Consider the following 25,172-nt stretch of genomic DNA (forward strand, 5'->3'; position numbering starts at 1 on the left):
GAAGGAGAAAATGGACAAGGAGAAAAACTCACTCCTCCATGGAAATATAAGCAGAAAAGCTGTGATTTTTGTATCTCTGCTTATTTTTTTAAGTATAGCGTTTTTAATAGACCAAAGATAATCTTTATGAATATGTATGTGAATAATGTTCATAAAAGGGGTATAATGTGTTAGTCATTATAGAATATTATATAAATAAACTTTAGATATATAATATATATAAACATAAAACATTGCTTAGGGCAGTGGACACTTAAGGACATACAAACTTTTCATATCTTTGTTCCAAAAAACAGAGAGTTCCAGGGCTGGCAGCTTATTTCCCTAGTATATTCCACTGTAAGGGCAAGAGGTTTGGGGAATTTTTTTGTTTGTTTTCTGGTTTTATAATTTATAATGATCTGTACGGATTACTCTAACAAGTCTGTTGCATGTGTGTTGGTGTTGTTTACCCACCTGGAGTCATCAGAGATTCATTCTACACATTGTATCCTGGAATACCAAAAGGAATTTTCTAGTAAGAAGAAAAACATACAGAATATGTCTTCCCTATTGGGTAACTCTCAGATTTGTACCACTCAGAGCTTTTTGTAAAAACTAGGCTAATGGGATGTTTAATACCAGAGTTATTGTCTTTCACTTACATATCTAGTATTGGATAATGTTTTTCCTGGAGAGCATATATTTTTGTCAAGTCCTTTGTTCTCGGACTTGACATGGTCTTCTAGAAAAAAACAGAAGCCATGGCCCTAAGCCACCTCCCTCCAGGACCACTGTCTACCATCTAAGGACTATACACGTTAATTCTGTTTTATGTTCTGTGATTCTGTGGTAGACTCAATGCTTTCAGAGCCTGGAGTTTTACTTACTTGGGTTAGTGGCTCTAATGAAGTGCTAAATCGGCTCTTCACCTCCCAGGCGGATGAGAAGCAGCAGAGGGGAAGCAGGGGTGGCTCCTTTGCTGGAGGGGTCCACTCGCACGTTTCACATCAGCCGCCAGAAGAACTACGCCGGAAACCTGTGTGTGAAATACCATCTGCTCTTCATGCAGAGAGAGGTCAACCATATGAAAGTGCAGAGACTACTCAAGCCTCCTTTGCCAAAAACGTGTATTGTTCCCAGCTGTATGCTTGTGATGCCTGATACGTGTTTTAGCATGAAACAATAAAAACAGATTTATTTTCACTTAATAGAGTTGTCCCCCAGGCCTGGATTTTTTTCAGTAGCTGGTTTGGAGAGGCCAGTACTTCTTCATAGATTAAATGTCAACATCGAACATTTAATTTTTCCCAAAGGGATGTAGCTCCTGGCAGCTGCTCTAGTCATCCAAAAGGGAGGGCTGGGAAGACAGGAATCACTTGGTCGGATGGGTGGAGGCAGAGACAAGTGGCACTTTCCGCGCACGCTGAGAGGGCGAAGTTTGGCTCTGCAGAGCAAACTCTCGTTGTACAACCACGTGGGCCCAAGAAGGCACCTTGGCTGGAAGCCTTCTCTGCCTGTGCTACCAGCCATGTGGCCTTGGGCAAGTTACTTAACCTCTCTGTGGCTCAGATCCCTTTTCTGGAAAATGGAGATATAATACCACCTTCCCAAGAGATATTAACGATAAATGTCTCAAAAGACGTAGCGTGCTTTGAACAGCGCCTGGCACACACAAGTCTTCAATAAAGTGTTTGGGCCGGGCGCGGTGGCTCATGCCTGTAATCCTAGCACTCTGGGAGGCCGAGGCGGGTGGATCACTCGAGGTCAGGAGTTCGTGACCAGCCTGAGCAAGAGCGAGACCCCGTCTCTACTAAAAATAGAAAGAAATTATCTGGCCAACTAAAAATATATATACAAAAAATGAGCTGGGCATGGTGGCGCATGCCTGTAGTCCCAGCTACTCGGGAGGCTGAGGCAGGAGGATCGCTTGAGCCCAGGAGTTTGAGGTCGCTGTGAGCTAGGCTGACACCATGGCACTCACTCTAGCCTGGGCAACAAAGTGAGACTCTGTCTCAAAAAAAAAAAAAAAAAAAATTAGTGTTTGACCACCTTCACAATGTTTGCCATATCCACCTACCACCTATGTTATTTACTTAATTTTTCTATTTTAATTGACTCAATTTTCATCTAAAATTTAAAAAATTTTACATCCCAACTATAATGGGAAACTAGTATAACTTGCTATAAATATAAAGTAGCCATACAATAGTCATAGCTCCTATTTACTGAGCCCTTGCTTGTTGCCAGGCACTGTGCTAAATGTCTCGATTTCTAATCCTCACAGCCCTGTGAGGTCAGCACTATCACTACCCCCTACATAGAGGAGGACACTGACATGGAGGGAGGCTAGTAGATTTGCCTATAGCTGCATAATTGGTAAATAAAGGAGACCTTTCAGGCTTCAGAACCCAGAGTCTTCAGCGCTGTTCTGTGCTGCTGCCCTAACAAAAACAAGAGCGTTGGATTCACATATAGAAGATTGCTCTCTTGGCTTCCTAGGGCTGCTGTAATAAATTACCACAAACCGGGTAGCTTAAAACAACAGAAACATAGTCTGACACAGTTCTGAAGGCTGGAAGTCCAAAATCAAGGTGCTAGCAGGGCCACGCTCCCCCCAAAACCTCTGGGGGAGGATCCTCCCCTGCCTCTTCCAGCCTCCGGTAGCCCCAGGCATTCCTTGGTGTGGGGCACCATCCCCCCAATCGCCACCTCCATCTGCAGGTGACTGTCCTCCCTCTCTGTCTCTATTTCTATGTCTTCTCCTCTCATATGGACACCAGCCATATTGGTTTAGGACCTACTCTGATGACCTCATCTTAACTTTACATCAGCAAAGACCGTATTTCCAATAAGGTCACATTCCCAGGTCCCAGGAGTTAAGACTTCAACATATGTTTTGGCAGAGGGGTGGGAGGTGAAGGACACAATTCAACCCAGAACAGTTGCCTACCGAAGGCTTTGAGCCTGGGGCCTCAACATTTGCAAGTGTTGGAGGTTCAAAAACAGCACCAACCTGAGATTTTGTCCTTTAGCATCAGGAAGGAAGAGTCAGGACAAGGAGAGGACAATGGCTTATATGTTTCAGTGACATTCAGTGCCCATTCCAGATGCTAACTAAAATTAACCATCTCCTGCCCCACCACTGATACTTTGGGAAAAGCAGCTTGGCATAAGAAAGCCAATAATAATTCTTCCAGCCTTTTAGACATCCCTCATGAAAGGATGGCAGTAGAAATCTGGGCAGTGCACGGATGCAACCTTCCAAAACTCCAGGCTGCACAAAACTCACCTTTAGATCTGCCATATACAGCTGGACTGGAATAGCAACTTGACAGCTAATAATGTCTTTATCAGGGGAATGTATAAAGAAAGAACAACAGTAGAGACAGTAGGAGGAAAATAATTTATTTTCATACTGTTTCAGTGAAAACTTAAGAAGAAACACAATCTTTCTACCAAAGGAGTTTGAGAGGATGGTTTGGGGGAGTGAGGAGAAGGAGCCGTCTTGCTTTGTCAAATGACTGTGTCCTTAGTGGAAGAGACTGCACAGATTTCGTACAGTTGGGAGGTCCTCATCTTGAGTTCCCGGGCCACCTGACAGATGGAAAAAGGCCAACAGCAGTGCACCGCCAGCCAATCCTCGCACAGAGTGCCCTAGGGCAAGACCAGGATTCTATGACAGTCTCTGTTCACAATCACACAAACTCGTCCCCACTCCCCCAGGGACCTATACCGTGTTACCTGCTGGCCCATTGCCCACTGCTTCTAAGATCCACCAGCCTCCTTAAGTCAACACCCCGGGACCCCAGGATGCCCAACTGCCAAGCAGTTCAATTGCTAATCAACACCTGCAATTTAGAGCCCTGTCCTTAGATATGGGTCTCAGACTTGAAACCACTGATCTCTCTATTGATGTCTTTGTTTTTCTCTCTTAGGACCTAATATTTATAATTATCTCATTTATTTCTTTGGAGTAGATATAATAAATGCATGTGGTCCGAAATTCCCACAGTAAGAAGGGACAGGAAGTAAAAGGTAAACCCCCCTCTACAGCTGTCCGAACTTATCCAGTCACCTGCCTGGGGGTAGCTGTTGTTACTACTTTCTTGTAGACACTTCCAGATAAATTCTATGTCTACATAAGTATATTCTTTTCATGTAAATAATTGCATACTTCTGCGCCCTTTTTTTTCCACTTAAACATATAACTTGGGAGACTGGGCACAGTGGCTCACGCCTGTAATCCTAGCACTCTGGGAGGCCAAGGCAGGAGGATCGCTTGAGGTCAGGAGTTTGAGACCAGCCTGAGCAAGAGCAAGACCCCATCTCTACCAAAAATAGAAAAATTAGCTGGGTATGGTGGCATGTACCTGTAGTCCCAGCTATTTGGGAGGCTGAGGCTGGAAGATCGTTTGACCCTAGGAGTGGCTATAATGATACCACTGCACTCTAGCTCAGGGAACAGAATGAGACCCTATCTCAAAAATCAAAAAAAAAAAAAAAAAAAAGGAAATCTAGACAGATGTCATACTATTCTTGGGTACTATTCTTGTAATTTTTATGTAAGCTTAAAATTATTGCCATGGGAGGCTGAGGCAAGAGGATCACTTGAGCCCAGGAGTTTGACGTTGCAGTGAGCTATGATGATGCCACTGCACTCTACCTGGGTGACAGAGTGAGACTCTGTCTAAAAAAAAAAATGTATCTCAGAGATCATTTCACAGAATATACAAAAAGATGCCTTTTTTTAATTAGCCACATCTCAATATATGTAACTTGTCTCTCCCCAGCCTCTCATGTACCTCAGTTTCGGCTGTGCTGGAAATTGGCCCTTTGAAGGGCTCCCAGGGAACCCCACCAGTGAAATCTGCATGTGTCACATAGGCTATATTTTAAGTCAGACCTCCTAGGTATATTCTCCAAATTTGGTGTAATGACACCTGCCATCTTCTCTTGATGTAATAAGAGACAGAAGTGTGGTTTTATTTCTATAGATGGAAGGTGATGTGTGCTGGTTTAAGGAGTAAGACTAATCATGGCTACATGCTCCTACTACTCTTCATCAAAGCACAGCTCAGGGAGCACAATTTGTCCAATGGGCTGGGGACAATGTGCATCATAATTTCCTCTTAGAAATACCCTGCACAACATGGCATTTTAGTTAACGTATACTTCCTGGTAAAGAATGAAATCAAAACATTTCTTTCCTTTCCTTTCTCAAAGTTTCCCCTAAGCGTGGTATGTTTAAGCATCCTCGCCTGCACATCTTTTTTGGTTTTTGTTTGTGTTTTTTTTTCTTTTTCTTTTTTTTGGAAAATCACAAGTATGAAAGGCATTCAAGTTCTCATATAAATTCAGATTCACACATACCTTCAAACACACTTACCTGTATTTTATGTCTCTCCCTGGTGCCAATTCTCAGTGCAAATGTGGACCCAGGTAACAATGGCCAACAAAGACACTCTCCATAGCGCCTGGCGATGTCACACTCAAGACATATCGGACAACATAGACCACAGAAACCTGTCAATAACCACAGAAAATAAAGCCAAGGTTCTTAGACGTTCTAGAAGCAACTTCACATCTCAGAGGACATTTATAACCCTTTGCATCAATCTAATGCTGAAATCAGGGACTGGGATTGAATAACAAGTTCTCAAAACTCAGTGTATAAAAATTGTCTTCTAGCATTGACCATGATAATTGTTTTTTTTCCTGTCAAGAGAAAAGCATTAAATAATTTTTAACAGTTGAATCATAGCTGTTGCATGTGTCTAATTTCAGTATTTAAAATAGATACAGTATATAGGCTGCTTTTGAATAACAGACATTTTTTTCTCTAAATGTGATTGAAAGGTCTTTTATGGTACACGGATTCTGCCTCCTATTCTGATCAGGGCTTTATTCTATTTCTCAGACCAGAAGGTTACTCTAATTTTTGTTGGTTTTATGGAGCCACTAACATCTGCCAGTTTTAATCTGCAAACTATTAGGGGCTTGGTTCCTTGAACATCAACTGGAAACAATTTGTCATTTATTAGTTCATTCATCTTTAACCACTGATATTGTTTCTTACACATTCTGCAAGAACCTTTTAACACAGAAGTTCTATTCTAATTATGTTTTGGGTCACAGACTCTTTTGAGAATATGATGATAATTTTGAACTCACTCCACAAGGGAAAAGAAAAGTACACGCACACAGACATGAAAAATTGTGCATTCAATTTCATGGGGTTCATGGATCCATTCAAAACTATTAATGGACCGCCGGTTAAGAACCGCTTATATACAGTTAAGATGTTATGTCATCTATCATTGCAAAAGATGACAGCCCTGATGAACAAAAATAACGAGGACTATGAAACAGCAAAAATACCAAGATAACCATCATCTTTGAAAAATGATTTCAATAAATATTTTACTGAGTCCTAATTTTTATACAAGAAGATGTACAAGTCGTAAGTGTTCAGTTGAATGAGTTTCAACAAGCATATTCAACCAAGTAACTAAGCATCTAGAATATCGACCTCACCCCAGAGTTCCTCATGCCCCTTTCCAGTCAATTCCAACCCTCCCATACCCCACTCAAAAGGCAACCACTGTTCTGATTTCTGTTCTCATAGATGAGTCTTGCCTCTTCTTGCCCTTCATATAAATGGAATCATATTTACTTTTGTTTCTGGATTCTTTCATTTAACATCATGTTTTTTGATTCATCTATATTGTTATGTGAATCTGTAGATTGTCTTCTTTATTGTTGAATAGTATTCCCTTGTATGACTATTCCACAAATTGTTTATCTATTATCCCATTGATAGACATTAGATTATTCCATTTTTTGCTATTATGAATAAGACTGCTATGAATACTCATCTCTAAGTCTTTATGTGGGCATATATTATATTTCACTTGGGTGGATTCCTGGGAGGGGAATTGCTAAATCATGGGGTAGATATATGTTTAACTCTACAAGAAATGACAGACAGTTCTCCAAAGTATTTGTACCATTTTACACCCTCACCAACAATGTGGAGAGTTCTAATTGTGCCACATCCTCGCCAACATTTGCCATCATCCATCATTTTTATTTTAGCTGTTCTAGTGAGTGTGAAGTCGCAGACACAAAGGCTCACACACCATGACACCAGCTCCATAGAAGAACTTCCTGTTGATGGACTGTCTCCGACTACCCCTTGTTCCGCAAGAGCAGGTGCCACAAAGTCCCACTCCCAAATTCAGTGATAAAGAGGCAGAAAACTTGGAATGCTGTTTTACCTCAGAACCTCCCAAGCATGCTCCAGGACTCTGGACTTCTTCCACTTGGGTGCACAGTGGAAGAAAGTAACACAAGAGCACAAAGGGCGTGCGGGCACAGGGGAGGGAAAGGAGGAGCCTACCTTCAAGGGTCAGGACATCTATTTCATCTATTCAGGAATCTCAAGACAATCACTAAATCATCTACTGTAGGCATCACTTGGCCCAAAGCAACCTCTGAGTTCAGCCCCTAGAAAGTCTGGGATACTTCACCCCACATGTAAAAACAATCCCAGAGAGATCAACAGGCCCCACTGTGCACTAATAGCTGGTATGGACAGCTTAGAGGACAGCAAACAGTCCCCTAAACCTACAGTGCTCACACTGTATGCAACCTTGAATTAGGGGAATTTGGGATTAATGGCACATAAAAAATCAATCAGCTCTCACTTTATGTGTGGATTGCAAAACAGTGTAAATCCCTGCAAATAAAAAAATTAATCAAAAATTGTTAAAGCTGACAATTGTAAAGCTGGCAAACTAAGTGAATAATAAATTCTGTTTACACAACTGCCTCAGCTGCACCGCTTTAACTGGTAAAGAGAAATGCCCATCGTCATTAATAAGTATACTGTAAAGAAGTTGTTTATGTGCACTGGAACTCCTGTACCATATTTTTATGACTCATATGCCTTTTTAAAAAGCACATGCCTTTATCTTTACTTTTAATCTTTTTTTGTCATATAACCATGTTATCTAAGTGTTCATTAGAAAGTGGTACTGGATGCTGAAGGAAACACACCTCAAATTCAACTACTGTACTTTGAAACAGAAGTCAGATGTGATTACAAAAAACACTAGGAAGGACAAATTTTTATTATATAATGCTAATACTTATACAGATTTTTTTTTTTTTGAGACAGAGTCTCACTCTTTTGCCCAGGCTACAGTGCCATGGCAACAGCCTAGCTCAGAGCAACCTCAAACTCCTAGACTCAAGGTATCCTCCTGCCTCAGCCTACAGAGTAGCTGGGACTACAGGCATGCACCACCATGCCCGGCTAATTTTTTCTATGTATTTTCAGTCTTCCAGCTAATTTCTTTCTATTTTTAGTAGAGACAGGGTCTTGCCCTTGCTCAGGCTGGTCTCAAACTCCTGAACTCAAAGGATCCCCCCGCCTTGGCTTCCCAGAGTGCTAGGATTACAGGCGTGAGCCACCGCGCTCGGCCTCCAGGTTTATTTTTTAAAAGAGAGGGAATATGGTTCCCTTTTCTGTAATGTTTCAATTTTTATAAGGTAAATGTATTCATGTGTTATTAATGAAAAAAATTCTTTTTTTTTTTTAAGGAACTGAGGTTCAAAGGGAATTTGAGCTGTAAATTCAGCCTCTTCCTCTTACACCTAAAAGCCTGGTGTTTAGGTAAGCACCCACAACCTAAATGATCCTGGCCTGTTCTCTCAGATGGGCTGCACCCTCTTGCATAGAATGTGGCTCATTATTCATCCTTCTAATGCACAGGGGAGTCAAGATAAAGAGAAGAAACCTACACAAAACCAGAATGAGGAACCCCAGAGAGCAGAAGTAAGAAAGGCAGGTAGAAATTGCAATGAGGCACATTTCAGATCAATTATTACGAAAAGGTAGAATTTCTAACAATAAGAGATGCTCATAAAAGAAATGGGGCCCACTCATGCATTGCCAGAGGGAATATAAATTAGTACAACTTCTAAATGGAAAGCCAGTTGGCAACAGCTATTAATATTTAAAATAGCACGTACTATTTGAGCAGCAGGTTTACTCAACAGATAAACTCACACACATGTGAAATGACATCTGTACAAGGATATTCATATAGCATTGGTTTGAAAAGCAAAAAGTCTGGAAACCACATAAAGGTTCACCAATGGAGATTTCTGGATAAACTATGATATATTCATACAAAGGAATCTTTGTAGCAATTTAAGAAATTAGTTCTAGATATGCTGTTATGATCTGATCACCCAGATACATTGTTACATTAAAACAAAACAAAGATGCGGAACAGTGTTTACCATTTGTGTAAATTATACACACACACACAAGCAAAAAACCTGGAAGAAGAGATACCAAAATATGAACAATAATTATTTTCAAAAGCTAGGATTACAAGATGCTGCTTTTTTCTTTTATAGCCTTTTGCATTTTTCTTTTTACAATGATTATGTAATCCTTTTATAATAAAAATCTATTTTCATTATATAAATTTCTATATCCTTACAAGTACACAGTCTATATCTGGACTCAGGTAAGAACAATTGCCTCTAGAGAGAAAAACTAAGTGGACAGAGAGCAAGAATGGAGCACTACTTGTTTTCCATATACAAAACGGGTAGGTACTTTTAAATTCTGCATTATGTGCATAGTAACCTATTCAAACTATTTTTTTAAGCACTGAGCTGGCTCCAAGGAAATGAGCCCTCATCCCTGAAGTACTCAAAATGCTGTGCCTGCCAGGTCATTGCCTGGCATGTTGCACAAGGGATTTAGGCAAACAGAGGAGGGGCCAGACCAGCTGAGCCCCAATATCCCTTCTAACTCTGAGGCTCTATGATTCTTTCAAACAAGTGCAAGAAAGAAAGAAGCAAGAATACAGGTTAAAATTCATTCATTTATGTGTCATTCAGGAAATATTTTTAAGTGCCTTCTAGGGGCCAGGTGCTCTGCTGGGCATCAGAGCAATGAACAAGACAACTGTGGTCCCTGCTTTCAGGGAGCCTACAGTTTACCTGAGATACAATGTGGGGACACGAATCCTAGGCTGATGTCTTTTCATGCCTCCTTCCTCTTTCAGAAAACCAAAGAAAATTCTGGCTCGCTTTCTTCTACCCACCTTGGGCATCTAGTTCCTAGTACACATCAATCTCTTTACTGCCTGGTGCTTATAGAGCCCTTATAGGGAAGCTGTTTGAGTGGCTAGCTTTTTCATATCTTTCAGATGTCAGCTTAATTCAGTTCCTTAGAGAGGCCATCCTTTACCCTACCCTCCATAATTTCCTTTCACAACTTGCTATTTTATTTCCTTCATGGAATTTATCAAAACTGTAATTATTTTTTATTAATTTGTTAATTGTCCATCTCCTCTAAGAAATCATCTGTCTTATTCACTAATATGTCCATAACACTTAATATCTTGTGCTTATGCATAGGTAGGAACTCAATAAATATTGGTTGAATTACAAACCAATGGCGATTACACCTGCCACATAAACCTTCTTCGGGGCAACATCACAAACATTGCCAAAGCTGGACTACCCAGTCTTTTACCCATGATGTCTTTTACCTACGATGGCATTTAGCAGCCACTATTTCACCTTGGTTTCATCTTCACATCCGAGCTCTCAGCTACCCTATCTTTAAAGGACACAGAGACACCCATTTGCTACTCCCAGAGCAGGGTGGATTCAGATAAAAGCACAGAGGTGGGAAGAAGGAGGCAGCTGAAAAAATATAATTACAAGAAAATGAAGAAGCAAAATGTCAAAAAGAAATGGAAATGACTGCTGTTAATAATATACCCTTTGCTTAATGGATGACAAATTATAGCAATAATTCTCAGCATTTGATGGAAAAATGTCCCAGGATGGGAATCTGGCATGGAGCAGTCATGGGAAGAAGCTCTCCTTTTGTTCCCAAGTCTGTCACAACTCTTTGCACAGTGATTTATTTCAAATAAAACTTCGTAGATAAAACAATCCACAAGTAAAAGTCTTTTTAAACAAGGGTAGGAAGAAATGTAAGATTTATAGCACTTATATTCCAGTTGCATCTTCAGAATCATGGTGTAGATAATGGTGTATAAAGCAATATTACCTTTAAATTTTCTTCCAAGACGATTAACTTAAAGACACTATGAGCAGTCACAAAATGGAAGCTCATCTAAGGAACAAAAATTAGGACATAACATTCAAGATCACCTTGCACTCTATCCATTGTGTCTCCTTCATAATTCATGCCCAATTATAAAGAATATTGTATTTTTACACATATCCTTCCTTCTCCCCTTGTCATTAGAATGAACTCTCAAGTGAACAACCAGGGACTCCTTGGGAAACTCAGTGTGGTTGGTGCCCTGCGCATTGATTGGGGGTTGAGAGCAGAACTGAGCAATGCAGCAATGTTGAAAGTAAAGAGAATGAGGAGTGAGCATTTCTTTGACCAGCTTTTTAGGTGGTCTTGGGATTAGGTAGAAATCACACTGCAGCATCCAGTCTAAGCCTCCTGACTCTACTCTTTACTCTCAACATGGTGAAGGATAATAAAAACATATAAAAACAATAATATGGATAGCTAAGATTCACTAAGTGAATTGTCATGATATTTGCTGGAACTTTCCTGGCAACAGCACCCCAATAGTAAATTGAGTAAATTATCCTTTCATTGTTGTGAACAATGTTGGTGGGACTGTCATTAAGAGTGCCCTGGCCTAGCCAAGCAGTAGACACCTGACCCAAGCTAGGTAAATTGAGCTGCTTCTGCTGAAACATCAATTTTCAGACAGGATAACGCAAGGATAAAGATATCTGACATTGACCAGGCTGTCAGCTAGCACCAATAATGTCCCTCCTGGGCTTGGTTTCTAGCAGATTCTCTGATTCTGTGAGCAACCCCATAGCCTGCTAATGAAATCCAATGCTTCCTTGTGTGTTGGTTTCCCAGGGCTGCCATGACAAAAGACCACATAAATTGGGCGGCTTAAAACAACAGAAATTATTCTCACACTGAAGAACTCCAGAGGTTGGAAATGTGAATTCAAAGTGTTGGCAGATTGGTTCCTTCTGGAGGGTTCTAAAGAAAATCTGTTCCCTGCCTCTTTCCTAGCTTCCAGGGGTGGCTGGCAGTCCTTGGTGTTCTCTGGCTTATAACTGCATCGCTCCAGTCTCTTCCTCTGTCTTCACACGGTCTTCGGCCCTGTGTGTCTGTGTCTAAATTTCCCTCTTCTTATAGGGATACCAGTCATTACGTTGGAGCCCACCTTAATTTACAGTATAACTTTATTTTAACTTGACTACATTACAAGGACTCTATTTCCAAAGGTCACGTTCAGAGGTTGCAAATGAACATGAATTTTAAGGGGACCCTATTCAACCTCGGGTGGCTTGAAACCAAAAATCCCTAAATGATCGTTACGTTCCAAACCAGTGTTAAGAGTGGGGTATATATATTATCTGCTTTAATCTTTTTTTTTTTTTCTTAACATGAAGTCTCAGCAGCAAATCTGCTTTAATCTTGACAACAACCCTTGAGGTAAGCACCTTTATTATTTTCATTTTAGAGGTGGAAAAATGAAGACCCAGAGAACTTGCTCAAGGTTACATGGCCTGTAAGAGGCAGAGTTAGGATTCAAGGTGAGGTCTATAGCTGGTACAAAGGTGTCCTCTCAATCACTGCATTATATTCTAAGCTTTGTCCTAGTTAGAAGTGCACTGATGTTCCCCCAACCCTCAACCATAAGCTATGAAAGGAAAATGTTCCACCTATCTATCAATCTGGAGCCAGATCTCCACATTTCTGCATGGGTACTCTACCCTTTCTGTACCTTGGTACTGGATGACAACCAAAGTCACGAAAAGAACAGAGAACCAAGAAGAGTCCTGAGAGAACCAGAGAACAGCTTCCATAATTCTCCGGTCAGAAACCCACATGGACAGCAGTGGCAGGAAGAGACCTGCCAAGCTCTGGGTCAAAGGGAAGACTCTCGGCTGAATGAGGACTTGCTCAGAGCTCTCTGGGTGATCTATCCTGCGAGGCTTCAGGACAAATTCAGATCTTCCCAGAAGCCCGCAGAGGATGGGGAGAGCTATATTCTTCAAAAACGTTAGATCCAGGGTCTGTTGGATTTTGAACTTAAGAGACTGACTCTCATCCATCAAACAGTCTCCCCTCCTCCAAGAGAGATTCTGTGCTCCAACTGCTCCCTGGGGCAAGAGCATCAGGTTCTGGAAAGGGATCCCAACACGTGGTACTAAGATGGGTCAGAATGTCCTAAGGCAAAGATAGAATCCATGTGCTTTGAACTCTAAACCCAGGGAAAAACCATGTAGCTCGAGGACAGTGTTATTTGTACCTCTTTATAACTGAACCAGTGTCTGAAAAGATTTCAGTCAACAAAGGGAGTTTCTTTTTGTGATTGTTCTTGTTGTTATAAGAGGACTACATACCCTTCATAGAACTGTTGAAAAGAGAAGAGCAAAAACAAAATAAAAATTATTCATCAGCCAACCATCTGAAGACATGTGCTGTAAACATTTGCATTTGTATCCTTCAGACATTTTTCTACATGTCTCCCCTCGAAAAATAATATTTACTGTGTATAGTTTTGCAATCTGCTTCTTTAACCTAAAATGTATCCAAAACATCTTTTCATCTAATTAAATGTCATTCTACAACATGACTTTTCACAGCTGTGTAATAATTCATTGTATGGATGCCTCCTGTTGAACATTTAGATTGTTCCAGTTTTTTGCTGTAATAACCAATGCTACAAAATTTAATGTTCCTGCTAAATCTTTGCACAGGATTTATTTCCTTAGACTAAACTCCTAAAAATGTAATTATTGGGTCAAAAGCTATGTAACACTTAAGGTTCTTTCTATATGCATTACTAAACCACCCCGCGGGAAGGTTATGCTGATTTACACTCCCACCAGCACTAGAAGAGAAAGCCCACTTTGTGCACCTTTGCCGACAGTGGATTTTGTCATTTAAACAATCTTTGAAGGCACCGCTTGTTCTATGAAAGCCTCCACATTGCTAAAAAGCAAGATTTTTCCAGTCAAGGAATTCACTGGAGTCACTAGAATAGTCTATTTATTCTGAAACCATTCAATTTCTGTCCTTGTGTCTGACCACTCACTGATGTCTTGGGAAAGAAAATAAGGAGGAACTTAAATGAAAAGGCAAAACGTACAAATTCTCCTATCTCTGCAGACACTGAAGAGGCCAGTCTTCCAGTCTCCACCAGTCTGGACAATGGCTGTGATTGTGGTCCTGCTGCTGGCTCCCCGGACAGGCTGCTTCACCACCACGCGGGCTGGTCCATGGCTCCTGGAGCATCAAGGATGATGATTAACATGGAACAAAGAGGTTTCAAACAATAGCCATTAGGCCAAGACAGAGTGTTAAAAAGGAGATAGAGACCCAGTGATGCCAAGAGGCTCATAATTCACAGCCCAAACAGACTGCACTGTCTCCCTCCTTTCTTTCGTCATCCTTCTGCTCTGACTGGTTGCCCCATCTCTATTAATGGCACCAATGTCCAGTCTACTTCTTCAGTGTTTCTCAGTATTTCATAATAAATTCACAAATTTGGAACCAAGAGGCTTCACTTCAAATCTCAGCATTCCACTTCCTGGAGGCTTGACCTTGGTTAAGGGGCTGCACTTCTCTGCTTTCCTTTGTTTCGGATGAAAAAACTACCTCATGGGGTTATTGTATTGATCAGAGGATATATGATTAGTTTACTGCACCTGGAGGGTGTATAGCAAGGTGACTCTGAGTGAGCTGCACCCCAAGGGTTTGGAACCTTTGTTAAAGAGACACAGGTGACGAATTGGACAGAGTGGGCAGACTGAAACCTGGACTAGGCTACTGAAGTCCACATGCAGTATCACTGAAGTGAATAACCCAGACTTCAGAATATGTCTTGATAACAAACTACTGTATGATTGACCTAGTGGGACCACAAAGTGTAACTCTGGGTTGACTTTCCCAGAAAGGAATGGATATTCCCAGTGTTGATCATTCTGAATTAGGAAATGAAGGCACAGGGCTGGGCTTCAAAACTTACGTGAGGGAAAATGTCCTTCTCCTTCTGAGGCTGAAAGTCAGTTTTGCCTGAACTTCAACCACAGGGATACCTGGAGTGTCTGCCATAGTAACAGGTAAGCCACACCTGGCCTCGTGGAAGGAGTGTGTCAGGAGTGGGATAGAAGGGCCCCAGAATGTGTCTTAGCCTATACACTATGGTAATTATTTTGTTTTGTGCTTCTCTTTTGGCAAGCCTCATTAAGGATTTGCATCTGGTTTCTGGTGTGCTACGAAGAATTAAAGAAAGAGCTTGCTTCCCACTTGAGACAAAATAAACAAGAGACAGCAGCATTTCTTCCTGTAATAGTTGTTGCACTAATAATCACCAAAGTTCAGCACCTGGGACACAACAGCCTGGAGGCCAAAGTAGAACATTACTAACCACCCTTAAGGCAACACCCTGGGGGCACCTTGAAGCCAGCTGGGGAGCCCTTTACCTCTGATTTTTGGCAATAAAGTCAATGGGATTTCATAGTATAACATGGGTTACACTGTTCTTGTTACTAAGACCCACATCTCTTTTTCATCCCATCAGTACTGCTCATGTTCACACCCTGCCAAACATGACAGCACATTAGCCTGTTAAAAAAACGAATGCCCAAGTCTTACCCCAGACCAACTGCACAGATTTCCAAGGAAGGACGAGGTACAGAAATCAGCAGCATAACAAGGTTTCCCAGTAACTCCTAAGCAGTCATCCTGATACCCTGATACCAGTGGATTTGGAGACCACTGATGGTGACTGCAATAGCTTCTAAGTATCCCACTGGCTAGGTGGTGATGACAATGTAACAGAGATGGAAAAAAATAGACTAGGAGGTAGGTTGGGAGGGATGAGAATGTTCAGAACATGCTGTTTAAAGTGCCAGTGAGACATTAAGAGGATACCTAACAAAGGGCTGGAAATGCAGCAGCAAAGTTTGGAAGAGACGAAGAGTTGGAAGTGCCTTGTCTAGAAGCATGAAGTAGAGCTTTGAAACACCCCTGGCCCTTCCATCCATTTGGCAGTATAGAAATACACAGGGTCTAACAAGCTTTTCAAGAGCCTGCATAACTGTTTGAGACCTGGAATAAGTATTGGCTCTAAAACATTAGAAATGCAAAACATAAATTAATGCTCAAGTAAACACAAAAATCTAGCATTATACGTCAATTTTATTTTCAGATTAAGAATTCGCAAATATTTTACATTTGGAAACAACTTATAAGTTCTCTTGTTTTGTAAAAACTCCCAAATATAAATGGCTGCTGAGAAGCAGCCATTCATAAATTAAATGAATTATTCATAGTCAAATAATTTCAAAAGCAAAATTATAAAAATCCTTTCACTTATTGTACAGCTAAATATAGATAGATATAATGTATGGTGTGGGTACATTTTAATATGTTTGCTGTGATGTGAGTTAGTACCTATTGCTGCAGACTGAATTGTGTTCCCCAAGATGTATATTTTGAAGCCCTAGCCTCCAGTGTGACTATATTTAGAGACAGGGGTCTTAGAAAGTAATTAAAGTTAAGTGAGGTCATAGGGGTGAGATCCTTATTCAATAGGACTGGTGGTTTTATAAGAGGAAGAGAACGAGATCTCTCTCCCCACCTGCATGTACGGAGGAAAGGCCATCTGAGCACTGCAAATCAAGAAAACAGCCCTCACCAGAACCCAACCATGCTGGCACTCTGGTCTCACTTCTAGCCTCCAGAACTGTGAAAAAATTAATTTCTCTTGTTTAGGCCATCCAGTCTATGGTATTTTGTTATGGCAGCCTGAGTAGACTAAGACATCTATGAAGATTTAACATTGGCCCTAAGGAAACTACTTTTACACATATCTTGTTTCCTCTACCTCCATGTGAGCTCCTAGACGTTGGGGACATACGCTGTTTCTCCCTGCACACCCAGCACGTAGCCCACTACCCTGAAAACCCGTGGGTGATGAATATTTGTCGAATTGAATCAAATGGATTTACGTGTCTCTTTTGTCATATCTGAGTCCTCCTCAAATCTAGCTATAAATTATGTGACCTTAATAACTGTGTATCATTCTCAAGTAAAGGCACAACTTTCAGGTGTGAATTGATGAAATACAAGCAGAAGGTAGCCTAAAAGCTTTCTGCATCCCTCCACACAACCCAAGGCACTTACCTCTCGATGTGATGCCCACAGTTGGGGCTTCCACTATTAGGCTAAGAGCTTAAATCATCTCTGATTTTAGTATAGGAATTTCTTAGGCATGAGCACCTGGATTAGATTTTTCCTTGAAATGAACCATTTACAGCTCACAGCCCTAGAATAACATTTTTTGCTTCTGTCTCAACATTATGTGTGTAACGCCTTTCAATACAGTGAGGAAGCCTGTTTTCTATCTATTCCAAATCAAATAACCAAGAGGATAGCTTTTTCTGTGGTGGGAAGAAGTTGCTTATTTCTGCATTTGCCTAATTTTGGACTCAAGAAGAAATACATTATTTCTTTCCTTAATATCCTGAATCTTTAAGGATTTTTATATTAAAATGTTTGAACTGACATACATTAGCTAAGACATTTCAATCCAAAATTATTGCTCATGTGTCATAATTAAAATAACCACCATAGCTACCCTCCACTGAGCACCTTCTACGTGCCACTGGTCCCATTAACTGAAAGATTATTCAGGGGCTGCTACAGGTATCAGACTAAAGCAGCTATCGTGGCTTCCTGAACAATTTTCTATGTATTACCCCAGGGAATCTTATGCCGCCATGAATAGGAATGAGTTTGCAAACAGTGGGTAAAGCTGATGGCCACAGAACTTTGCTAAATCAGGGAAGCTGCCCATTTATCAACAAATTCAACACCTTATGTAGTAGAAAGAGCACAGATTTTAGATCTAGGTACACAAAAGTTCAGATGTGGCTCAGCTACTTTCTAGTTGTTTAACCCTGGGAAACAACTTGTCACAGCTCTCAGCTCTGGTCTCCCGCTCCATAAAACTGGATTTAAAATATCCTCGCTCCACAGTTGCATGAGTATTAAACAAAATCATGTACCTGGCACACAGTAGGCATACAGTCAGTGGCAGTTGCTATTGTAACTTCAGGCTCCTGAACACCCCCTAGGACATTCTGTACACTTTTCTGAGAAATAAAGAAAGGAGAAAGATCTGGGCCAGTTTTTCAATCGTCATAAGCGCTACCCAAATGCCTTAAAATTCAGTCAGGGTAATACCCAGGCACAGGGGTGCACGCATGTAATCCCAGCTACTCTGGAGACTGAGGTGGGAGGATCACTTGAGCCGAGGAGTTGGAGTTTGAGACCAGCCAGGACAACATCCCGAGTGAGACTCCTATCTCTTAAAAAAAAAAAAAAAAATTCAGTCAGGGTGACCAACCATTTCAGTTTGCCCAAGACTAAGCACTTTCCCAGGATGGGGAACTTTCAGTGCTAAAACCAGGACAGTCCCAGGCAAATCAAGAGGCTCCCTAATCCTCAGATGCACAGGGAGGCTTTAACTGGTGGGAAGCAAGAGGCTGACGCCTGTCAAAGTTTGATCTGCTCTACTGAGTAACATGTTAGGAGTTTCATGAAAAACACATCTTTCCCCTTTTTTGACCTCACTTTCTTCTAGCATTCCTCCGCTTCTTCTAGCAGCTAAGCACATGTCCCACATGCCTGGTACTTCGGCCTAGAGTGTTTGATGTCATTCTCTTCCTTAATCAAACTGGAAGTACTAAGAAATTATTCTGCCTTCCACTCTGGCCTCTTTGATTATTTCAAACTCTTAACTGAAGCCAAAATTTTTGAGTTTTTATTTCAAAAGGGTGGAAATTATTGGCAGTCAACAAAAATAAAGTTTCACTTTGTCAGAGTTCAACATTTTAAGAACGAAGAGACACCCCTTCACCCAAGCCAGCCCTTTTCTTCTCACTAGCCAAGCGAGGCCAAAAGGAGCTAATCAGCTGCCCCCTTTTCAAGTACACACGGGAAAGGACACCAGCCACTTCCTGCCCAGGCCCAGTTTTCTTTTTCTTTGCATCCTTATAAGAAGAGATTGATTTGATATTCCAACCAAAGAGCAAAAGCTGGGGGGAAAAAATTCATCCTACTCCCTACCTCAAGTTGGAAATAAAACGTTGTTCATCTTCAGATGATATGAGTGACAACAGAGGTGAGTGTATGTTGAGTAAGGAAACATCCTCAGGACGCTTAGAGAAGTAACTTCCAAACCAATTCATAATAAGAAGTGTTTTCTTGTCACTTGGATTATCCTTTATCCTTTGGCAATAAACTGATTCTAAACTTAGGTTCAATCCAAAGTGAAACAACTCTTGAAAGAATGTTGCCTTGATATTCTGGAACCTGAAGTCATAGCAGTGTAACTGCCAGACACCTTTTTTTTTCTTTATAGACAGTCACACACCTATCTGGACTTGTTTATTTTACTAATCTGAAGGGAGATACTGCAGGAGATACAATGTAAGTAAAAAAAAAAAAAAAAAAGAAGATGGGGGTGGGGGGAGGGGATAGAGGTATGACTACATGGTAAGTGCCAGGCGAACTGTCTGGTGAATGGACATGCTTGAGGCTCTGACTCGGGGGGATGGGCTGGACATGGACATTGTATATAACTTGAACTTATGTACCCCTATGATGAGCTGAAATAAAAAAAAAAAAAAAAAAAAGAAGAGAAGAAAAAAGACTTACCTTTGGTGGAAAAATCCCTTTGCTTTAAGAGATGCCTCTAGTAAAGATTTATCTAGCTAGGTGTCACTTAACCTTTCCTTGGAAGATTCAGAAAGCTGTAGATTTCTGCCATGCCATGTGACTGAGAAGCAGCAGGGGCCTCTCTCATTTCGGGGACTACCGGTGCAATTCAGCAAGTGTAAGTCCTGTAGCTAATCCAAGAAGCAGGGACAGAAACGTCTTTCAGCCCAAGTATCGTATTTGAATCCATCCTACAGGAAGTGGTCTCCTCAAGTTTGAGCTATGCTAGGTTGCCCCAACCTTTGAAACCTTTTTAGAAGTTCTAGAAATCATCTGCTCCTCCATAAACTTCAGTGATGGTAGGAAAGTGATGCTGCTTTTCTACCCAGCCCAGATGGAATCTAGTGAACAAATCAGGAGTTGGCTGCTCATGGCCTCCCAACAGCTCTGAATTCTCAGGGTCTTAGGAGCCTCTGAAGTATGCCTCTAGGACATGCCCTACAGATGTGTGAACCCCAGAAACACTGGGAAACAACCTTAGAAGACAAAAAATTAGGCAAAATAGCACACTGAGGGGAGGGATCTGTGATCATAATTCAACATTACATTAAAAAGACAACAGAAAGACATTATCCTTTCATCAGACCCATAGAGAATGACTGTTTAGGGTTTTGAACTTCAAAGCATTTACTTGAACAGGGTTGTTAAAAGCCTATAATACCTTCCAAATCAAGATTCCTCAGACACTGTTTCATAATTGCCTTCACTCTCAGGGTTCTGGGCAACTCTGTCTTCTTCACTATAAGAATGCACCCCACATTAAGGATAGCTGTTTCTTCTGCTTACCACTGTATTCCAAGGGCTTACCGCAGTGTCTGGCACATACGTTCTCAATAATTTATTGAATAAATGTACTGTACATGAAAACTCAGGTTTATAAGAACAACAGAAATTAAGAGGTGATCACTAGCTTTGCAAAAAAATTTACAGTAAGACTCTTTTGAAGAAACATTGTACATGTAAACTTTGATTCCATATTTTAACACTTCATTTATATCCAACTTTTCTAATCAAACATATGAAGGGATTAATCCACATGCTACACATCTTTCACTTAAAATTAATTGAAAAAGAAAAAAGAATTTTCTTTATAAAAGAATGCCAACTATTTATGGAAAAGAAATGATAGCATTAGAAAATCACCATTTTGGATAATCCCCAACACTATAACTTATTAGGAAAGGATCTTCAAGGGGTATGAAAACCATTAGATAAAAAAGATTTGGAATAGAATATTCCCAAAGCACCAAAACAAAACAAAATAATAAGGCTATAGATTTGAACAATTCAATCTGCAACTCTGACCTAAAAGACACATATAGGACTCTAAAATTGCAGAATACACATTCTTCTCAAGCTTACCTGGAACGTTAGTAAAGATTGACCATATACTGGGCCATACAGCTTATCTCCAGTGACCGAAGGAGGCACAGCACAGGCTTTCTGTGGTGCTGGCATTGTGCCAATCCTCAACTGGTTGGTGGTTACACAAGTGTTTGCTTTATTGATAAATTCCTTTTTTGGAGGTGGGAGAGAAAAAGGGTCCATTTTTTATGTGTAAATTACATATTTTTGTTGTTCACTCTTTGTGTATGTACATTATATTTCAAATTTTTTAAAAAGCATTAAAATCCTTTAAAAAGGCACTAACATACTATCAAAATAATAAGCCCAAAGTAGCCCACTTTTCCTTCAGCATTCAACTAATTGCTGTTTCTTCAGTTGAGTACCAGATGAAATAATGGGCTTATCTGTAGAGGCCTCCTTGTACAAAACTTATGTATCTTTAAACATGAGAAGCATACTCAGCCTAGCAAGAAGCTCATTTTAAGAGAAACACACAGGAATTGAGACTCTGAAAAGAGGGGATCCATGAATCCCAACTCACATTTAATCCAAAGCAGTATAGGTTCATAGGCTCATTTAATAAAATGGGCACAATCACTCACAATATTAAAATTAGTTTCCTTTCTCCCTTTTTTCTTTTTGGCCAAGCATATACAGTTTAATTCACTTAAGTTAAACATAAGTAGGCTTGTTTTTACACATTAGGAAGCACTGCTTGATTTTGGGAACTAAGGCTATGCAGATTGAAGAAAGCAGCAAAAGAATCTAGAAGAATGCAAAGAAACAGTTGCCCCAAAGGAACCAACATAAAGGACATGATTATAGTTTACAGTAATCTTAAGCCAATACACCCTGGTATATTCGTCGTCTTCTTCATCATTGGTAGCTAGGCACTGTACTACATTTGTGATTTTCCTAGATCAATTCATCTAAACATCTCACAATAGGCCTACAAAGCAGGTATGATTATTAGTTCCAGTTTACAGATGAAGACACTGAGGCTCTGAGTAATTGGCCAAGATCACCCAACTAGCAAATGGAAGAACTGGAAATCTAACTTAGCTATTCTGACTTCAGAGTATGTAACCTTACCCCACTATGCGATATAGCCTGCCCCCAGCAGATAAAGATGATTTGTACTTGATAATTTCTGAGGGATCTTTCAGTTCTAACATTCTATGATTTACTTCAATAAATCTATGATAAAACATTCATCTAGGACTGGTAATCTTTAATTGTGGAGAAAAAATAAGAAAGCTCAATAAAATCTGTTTACATGACCTAGAAGTCAGAATTCAGGTTCCCTTGGGTTATCAAAATGGGTCTTTCCCCAAATTAAACCCATCAAAAAAAGAAATATTTTTCTTCTGTTAGTCAACACCTTATATTTTTTCTTCATATGAAAGATAGATGGCACATAGAATATTAAAACACATTTCAGCAAGAATAAAAGAAAAAAATTTTAATATAATCATAGCATAATCCTTAAACACAACTGGATTCAAGACAAATTTGGTAAATGCAGATTTCTAGGGGGTGGAAATCTTCTTTTAAAATGCCTAAATTTAGTGTAAATGAAATAAATGTATAAACTTGATATTAGCCTTGAATATTGGTTGTTATTTGAACATATTAAAGCTTCAAAAAGTCTCACAGAATGCAGGACCTATTTGTTCTTCATACAAAATAGTGATCATAGCTAAGTCAAAATATTCTCATTTAAATCATCATGAGATTTCCTTTCATAAAAACACAGAACTGTCTAATTTACTTAAAAAAAAAAAAAAAGAAATATTACTTAAAACAAAAAAAAGAAATACAGCTAACTCCACAAATGAACATACTATAAAAAGCTGCTAGATACTCCTTAGCCTTCATAAATAGTGTAAAGTATACATCATTAAAAAAAAAGTATGGCACAAACCATTTCTCTTAGAGGCCCAAAGAAGAAGAAAAAAAATCTATTAGATCTGGGAATCAAAGATAACTTGGTGTAATTGTGATTACATGCAGAATTAAATGGTCAGACATGAAATCTGTTTGGTCCAGCCTACAGTTCTCATAGCAGGTCAGTAGGCACAATCAGAGGAGTAGTAGTATCACTAAAAACCAGAATAAATCTCCAATTTGCATGAGTTTAATGAACCAGATAGATAATTGTATCACCAATATCTGCCCGTAGCCCATTTTCAGTGAGATGAATTTTCTTGCTCATGAGGTCCACATCAAAAACAGCATGCTCAGAAATAGGCGTCTTCTCAGTGTGCTCTTTTCCCAGGACAGGAACTCGTCGAGGTCCCAACACTGGATCATCAAATCTCATCAGTTTCACTTTGGAAAGGTCTACAGCAAAAGAGATTATCAATGTGAGCATTTAACTATAGTCACTGACTCAACCCTATGAATGAGTCTAACAATTCACGTTTTAAACACACTGTTATATCTAAACAAAAATATTTTCATCAAATTATTAATTGAGACTCAATCTCACAAACAAAGCCAAAATATAACAAATCTTTATCCCCTTTTGGCTTTTACCCATATCAAATCGTCAGAGATTCTGTATAACACATCTCTTGGATTATAACCTGAGAGAGAAAGAGTTGAGTATATTTTTCAGCATCATCCTATATGGTCTCTCAAATCACTTTTTATATGCTTTAATTAACCATTCTACAGAACGTCAAAAAGTCTAAAATTTATTTCTTTTCTTCTTGTGTTTCCTGGAATACATTAAACCTGCAAGAATTGGAGCTTTTCTTAGAGATCCTTTTAGAGAAATAATTACTACTCTAAGAAATAGCACTACCAGTTTCTCATTTTGCCCAAAAGATGAAAGCATTTGTATAAAGTTGATGACAGACAAGGAGAGGAGGGGGACAGCAAAGGAAAGGGCACAGCTTCTAGAATTTTAAGCTTTAGAATGAGCTCCAGTATCTATCCTGCTTGAGATTTTCCTAATCTGCTCTTGTGCAAGCTGATAAGAGGGCTCCTGGCAAAAAAAAAGCATCTGTCTCTTAAACAAACTTATGATCCAACAACTCTGCCAACAACTGAGCCCAAGAGAAATTTATTTATTTCAGCAATTCAGAGACTTCCCAACAATTTTATTTCAGATGGTGGAAAAACACCAGAAATGACTAAAAATACTGATTCTGGGTTTATACCTCATTCTAAGAGTAGCATGGCTAGTTATGCTTAACCTGATACATAAAAATAGAAGATATTTCCTGAATTACTTCCTACTCCTTTCTGAAACAGATCTCTGGGTGGTCTGTGAGCTTACACTCCCCCATGTTGACTCAAGAGTATGAAGCTTAACATGAGAGGGATAAGAGATAAAAGGAGATATTAATGCAGCTGGCAGCTTGCCAGACATGTAAGATATCCATGCACTCTGTTCTCTTTGGGAAACAAAAACTAAAGGACTACGAGTTTTGAGATGGGATCTTGGGGCTTATAGAGCAATTACCTGCAACTACCACAAAAGCAAACCCTATCTGAGAGTCTCTGCAGAGACCATACAATCCATTCCCTGACATAGCACAGCCCTGAAAATTAAAATGGGAAAGGAGCAGCCACAGTTTTGATGACAGCCATAATCTTATTTTGGGAAGAATACAATTCATTTTAACAGCTATTGCAACTCAACTTGCACATCAGGAGTAGCAAATATTTCACTATAGAGGCAATGACAAGTCCTGCCAGCAGATTTTAGGCATAGGGTCTTTTACTGTAGATCTGTCTCTCTCTCTCTGAAACAGACCTCCCTCGTCATTCCAAGCAATTCTGAATCAAACTATTTCAAAGAAACCTTAATACTCGATCAGACTTCTAAGTGACAAAACACATTTGCTTTGATGTTTCACTATGTAGTTCATTACAGTGAATAAGTTCTTGGAGCTTTCTTAGTGATTTTACTATCTTTTCTTATCCCAGATCTCTCTTGTTATTAAAAACATTGAAATTTGGCCGGGCACGGTGGCTCATGCCTGTAATC

The 25,172-nt window shown here is 39.9% G+C and overlaps 2 protein-coding genes across 3 annotated transcripts in view; both read right to left on the reverse strand.

Moving 5' to 3' along the window:
- Positions 1-3,366: 3,366 nt before the first annotated feature.
- PLAC8L1 (PLAC8 like 1) lies at positions 3,367-19,324 on the reverse strand. The gene is made up of 4 exons (XM_045551124.1): positions 19,175-19,324; positions 14,187-14,323; positions 5,369-5,505; positions 3,367-3,636 (listed from the first exon to the last, which is right to left on the reverse strand). The coding sequence occupies exons 1-4, from the start codon at positions 19,294-19,296 to the stop codon at positions 3,496-3,498; spliced, it is 537 nt and encodes a 178-aa protein (XP_045407080.1). The 5' UTR covers positions 19,297-19,324; the 3' UTR covers positions 3,367-3,495.
- Positions 19,325-23,123: 3,799 nt separating this feature from the next.
- Positions 23,124-25,172, reverse strand: part of LARS1 (leucyl-tRNA synthetase 1) — a 57,905-nt gene continuing 55,856 nt past the window's right edge. For both annotated transcript variants that reach the window (XM_045551122.1, XM_045551123.1), the window contains one exon: positions 23,124-23,515. In XM_045551122.1, the coding sequence (XP_045407078.1) occupies positions 23,310-23,515 (206 nt within the window). In that variant the 3' untranslated portion in view covers positions 23,124-23,309. The remainder of the gene's footprint in view (positions 23,516-25,172) is intronic.

The sequence above is a fragment of the Lemur catta genome, chromosome 5, assembly GCF_020740605.2.
Source record: "Lemur catta isolate mLemCat1 chromosome 5, mLemCat1.pri, whole genome shotgun sequence".
Taxonomy (NCBI): Eukaryota; Metazoa; Chordata; class Mammalia; order Primates; family Lemuridae; genus Lemur; species Lemur catta.